General features: G+C 39.0%; 1 protein-coding gene across 2 annotated transcripts; it reads right to left on the bottom strand.

Annotated features, from left to right (window-relative positions):
* Window positions 1–4,744, bottom strand: LOC102220414 (arginine esterase-like). Of its 2 annotated transcripts, none has more exons than XM_023328577.1 (6): window positions 2,440–4,744; window positions 2,103–2,292; window positions 1,849–2,031; window positions 1,632–1,693; window positions 989–1,137; window positions 1–882 (listed from the first exon to the last, which is right to left on the bottom strand). In XM_023328577.1, exons 1-6 carry the CDS (start codon window positions 2,480–2,482, stop codon window positions 736–738), a joined length of 774 nt encoding a protein of 257 aa, XP_023184345.1. In that variant the 5' UTR covers window positions 2,483–4,744; the 3' UTR covers window positions 1–735. The 2 variants fall into 2 exon arrangements, with proteins under 2 accessions (XP_023184345.1, XP_023184346.1); XM_023328578.1 differs by having other exon boundaries at window positions 2,403–4,744.
* Window positions 4,745–4,895: the final 151 nt, after the last annotated feature.

The following is a 4,895-nucleotide window of genomic DNA, read 5'->3' on the forward strand; positions in this document are numbered from 1 at the left end:
TACTTTTTTAAAAAGCTGTTTTTCATAACCCTAAAAAACAACTTTTTTAGTTGTTTATTAGTAAACACTATGTGATCATAGTGTTTACTAATAAACATTATTACGTACATTATTAGGCCTTCGCTTTCGCTGCGAAGGCCTAATAACAAACCAAAGGAAAGAGCAAAAGAAAAACAAAAAAATAAGTAACCTCTGGTCTAATTCCTTTTCTGGGTTGGCAGAATAGAAGTCTAAAACGTAGTTGCTAAAGTAGTTATTCTGGTTTCTAAGTTTGTTCTAATTGCTGTTCATGGTTGCTAGATAAGTATAAGGAAGTAAGTATAATCTGGGCTTTCCAAGTATGCTCAAATTTTTAATGTTCCTATTCTGGAAGTAGTTTTCCTGGATTCTAAGTTTGTTTAACAGCCTTTAAAGTTCAACATGTGTTCAATATTTTAAAATCTGTTATTTTCTTCACCAACAACCAGAAATAAGCACAAGCGAGACAATCTGATCAGAGGACAGCCATTTATTTCCTAGTCATGTGACAGTGGATATTATTACTGATTATTACAAACAGCAGCTTTACTTATTGAGAAATAAGATATTATCACAGATTAACTTAACTTAATGATTCAGCTGTAAATCAGAAAGTGAATCAATTGAAAATTTAAATTTAAAGATTAAACTTTGTCATTTTATGATGCTGGGAACATTTAGCCACAATAGACACACTTAGCAACCAGGGGTTTTTGGTTAGTTAATTGTGTCATCTATCCACTGCTTGTAGGCACAGACATCCAGGAAGCCAGTTGGTTTTGTGAGTGCATACAGTGAATCTCCAACGAAGACACCAATGCCATACAGCCTGTTCTTGAACACAAGTCCTCCACCAGAGTCGCCCTGCCACAAACACAAACCTTTTAGTTGTTTTGCTGCTGTGATTTATCTGATAAAATAGAAACAATGTCTACATTTTGTGCAGAAAATTGTTTAAAGACTGACATACGTGAGATGAGTCCTTCTTAGAGCTTTCCACGCTGTACCACTTCTGGTAACTGAACATAAAGTTCCTGACTTTTGCCAGTGCCTTTTCCAACTTCTCATGTTTAGCAATCTTTAACTCTGCACACTGAAGATCACCTGGACTTTGTGCGACTGTAGAGAAAAAGCAGCATAAACATGTAAGGTCTGTTTAAATGTTGACACATTTTGCTCAGGATATCGCCTTGTTATCTGTGGTTATTAAACTGCAGTATGTTACTTGTATAAAATGTATTTTTTACATTTATATCAAAACTGTCACTATGTGCTCATGGTTAATATGAGACAGATAATCTGTGATAAGCTTGATCTCCTCCACTTCCTCCTTGTTGTCCTTGCTGCCTGCAGAATGCACCACGCCAGGTCAAAAACAACCAATCAGAGCCAAGAGGAGGGTCTTAGTGCTGTCAATCAATGCTCATGTACAAACATGCTCACTTTATAGGCTTGCTCAAATTTAAGCTCACAATTTTCTCAGAACTTCCTTGAGGATCGAAACTTCCACTGGCTTGCTAAGTTCAGCTTCAGCAGAGTCTAAAAACTGATTCGAATCATCTGAATCATTTTGAAGTAACAAAAACAATGAGAAACATGAACATTCATCTCACTTCTTTTGTTAAAAAAGCCAACTTCTGTTGGTCCGTGACCTGCAAACTGAACCCTGGTGCCTCTGAAACACAAAAAAACCCCCAAAACTAAAAATGAGTCACATTAAGAAAAACGACTAACTCTGGGAGACCAGAGCTCAAACATTTTCCTGGATGATCTTTGCCTCATCTGGCAGATCAAGAACTAAGTTCTGAAATTTGAGAAGATAAAACTTACAATAGGAGAGTATCTGGACAGTCGGGTAGTTTGATTGGTCGGATTGTTGTTTTTTCTGACAGCTTCAGGAGCATGATGTCATGCTGACGACCGTTGTTGTCTCTGTAAACCTCACGCTGAGTGATTCCATACAGCCGCTTTGGAGCACTTCTAGGATGAACTCCTACAAGGACCTCATTAACCCTGGGCAAAAAAAGACAATTATTAAAGAAACGATCAGTTATTGGTGAGTTTTCAAACTTTTTCCCACTCACCATCCTGGATCTGAGTCCCAGCAGTGAGCTGCAGTCAGAACCCACTGATCACTGATCAGAGATCCTCCACAGAACTTTTCGTTTGTTTGAGTATATCTATAGATCGTCACATGATAGAGTCGCTCATCGTCTCTACAGTTCTGACCTCCAATGATTCTCTTCTGCAGAGACGCTGAGCTCACTGCAAAACCTGGAGAAGAAAGTTTCTGTTTTTAGCAAAATAAATCCACACAGTAGAAATGAGGAATAAAATGACAGCTTTATAATAAAACAAATAAATAAAACACAGATCAACATAACTCAGCATTCAGAGCCAGGGGAAGCGTGTCCTGCTCACCCAACCCCAGCAGCAGCAGCAGCCGAAACTTCAGCAGAGCCATATCTGGTCCAGCCTTAATGTGACTGTCTGCAGACCTGCAGCAGCAGCAGCTTTAAAACTCCGTTCACAACTTCCTGCTGGACAGGAAGTCGCCAATCACAGGACGCACACTGATCTCTGCCGCCCCCGACGTCGGATCCACGGTGTTAGATGTACGTCTCTGTACCTCTAACAGTTTTTATATCTGGCTGCTCAGTCAGTCAGTTTCAGTCCAAATGTTTTCATGACAAAGCACAAACCAAAGTTTTTTGGTAAGTTTTTTTCTCAATGTTTGAAGTTAAATCTTGTTTTAGGTCAGTTAGAATTACCAAAATTATTTCTATTTGCTAGATGCCACAATAATGACAGAATATGTCAGATATTTATTTGCCTTCAAAGTCAGACGTTTCCACACTGAATGATTACTGTCTGTTTAAACAATGCGGGACGCCCAGATGATGATGTCATGGCTGTGGAAGCTTCTGATTGGTTAACAGGCACATTTGCGTTAATTGGCGGCAGATTTGTTATCACTTTGAAAACAGAAATAAATAATTTGGGTAATTCTGAACTAAACCAGAAGAGATTTGGTTCAACTTCAGATAGCATACAACATAATAATAATAATAATAAAACTTTGTTTAAAAAAAGAATGTAATTTTCAGCTCAAACATAAATGTCACCATCTGATGCATTGTACCAGATTGTAGCATAAGGTAATTCGCATCTGCAGTCAAGTTAAAAAAAATGAATGTAGAATAAAATAGAAATAAAACAGAAAATATAACACCACACAGACAAACACTCATACAGCTAATGATTATATCTGAGCAGTTTTTCAAGTAGACTTCTGTTACTAGAATAAAATAAACACATTTGTCTGGGTTGTGGCAGAAATATTTGAAGGTTTAAAAGTTTAACTAGTTTCATATGGAACTGGAGTTAAATTTAATCAATTAGTTTCTAAGATAACCCACTAATTTCTCCATTTAAAAGTTATTTTCCTTCTGCTGTTTCATTGTTTGACCCCAAGTTGACTCATAATAACTACCTTTGGTTAGGCAACATCCCGATTAGTTTGCATCATAACGCAAAGAAACAGAAATCCTTTAGTCATGTACAAACAAGAAAGGAGCGCGATTATAGTTTTCAGCATTTTGTTTCAGGAAGAAACGAACAAGTTTTCCGCGGTAGTTCTTTGGAAAGTCGCTTGATTTTTTTCCTGGTCCACATTCCATTAACTTCTTTCTCCCACTGCTATAAATATCCCCTCATGTCAGATTGGACGACAGCGAGGGCTTAAAGTTGGAAAAAAGGAAAAGCTGGTGAGCACAGATAGATGGGGGGTAAGTGGGAGAAGGGTGGGGGAGCCTGGGGCTTTTGCGGGGGTTTGGTTTAAATGAAACCAGGTGTGTTGTGGGACCAGGGAAGCGGAGAGGAGGGGGCGTGTGTGTGTGTGAATCTGTGTGATTTGGACAGATTTGGAATTTCGGTATTTGGGCCGCAGACCAGGAATTTCACCCTGGGGGCAGTGTTGCCAGATTGGGGCTGGTTTCCGCCCAATTGGGCTTCTTTTTAACACGTTGAGCTGGAAAAAATGAATAAAAATAGCTTTGCTGTTGTTAAAATTTCATGAGACTACAGATGGAAATTAGCACTTAGCTAAATCCGATATATATTTGTAACCGTTCTTTCCAGTGGGTTGACTTCACAACACACTCAGGTTCTCTGTATTTATTCGAACAAGAGAAAATAAAGCTTCTGCCCTAACGGCAACCGAAAACGAAAGATGGACGAGTTGTCAGTTACTGGTTGCTATGGTAACCAACCGTCAAGAGCAGCACAGCTTAACTTGTACATCAATGTCAGGAGAAATAACTTTTTGGCTAAATAAAATTAATTTGAAGAATATAAAATTAATTTATATGAATTAATATTAATATAATCAATATTAATTAATCATAAACCAATTTTGACCAACTTTACATCTTTAATAATGCACAATATTGTACGTTAATTAATATGCGCCAAGCGGTTGTGCTGCTGTTACTCGAGTAAATTTTTGGGCTCACTGCTCACCTCTGAGTCAGAGCAGAAATTACTCAAGTCAAAGTAAAAAATACAGAGCAGTAAAAATACTCCTAAAGGTATATTCTTTCCAAAAAGTTACTAAAGTAAAAGTAACTCCCCAACTTGTTACGTTGAGATTTGGGAGGGATTTCTTTCTTTTTTTGCAGCTGGGAGGGTTTCACGTTGTGTTTGGGTTGGAAACTGTCAGTCAGATCTGGCAACCTCGCCTGGGGGGGTCAGGGAGCGGTGGAGGGTGGCAGCGCAGGGGGCCAGCGGGGGGGTAAGAATGGGCCGTCCTACCCCGTCTCTCCCTCCCTCCCTCTCTCCCTCCCTCGGCATGTGTTCATCTGCTCCAGCTGTCGGGC

The sequence above is a fragment of the Xiphophorus maculatus genome, chromosome 23, assembly GCF_002775205.1.
Source record: "Xiphophorus maculatus strain JP 163 A chromosome 23, X_maculatus-5.0-male, whole genome shotgun sequence".
Taxonomy (NCBI): Eukaryota; Metazoa; Chordata; class Actinopteri; order Cyprinodontiformes; family Poeciliidae; genus Xiphophorus; species Xiphophorus maculatus.

Excerpts from the sequence above, each read along its gene's own strand:
- LOC102220414 (XM_023328577.1), bottom strand. The coding sequence starts at position 2,482 with ATGGCTCTGCTGAAGTTTCGGCTGCTGCTGCTGCTGGGGTTGG. Across the intron at positions 1,694-1,848 it reads TGTCCAGATACTCTCCTATT|AGGCACCAGGGTTCAGTTTG; the intron begins GTAAGTTTTATC and ends TTTGTGTTTCAG. Across the intron at positions 1,138-1,631 it reads TGGCTTTTTTAACAAAAGAA|TCGCACAAAGTCCAGGTGAT; the intron begins GTGAGATGAATG and ends TTTTCTCTACAG.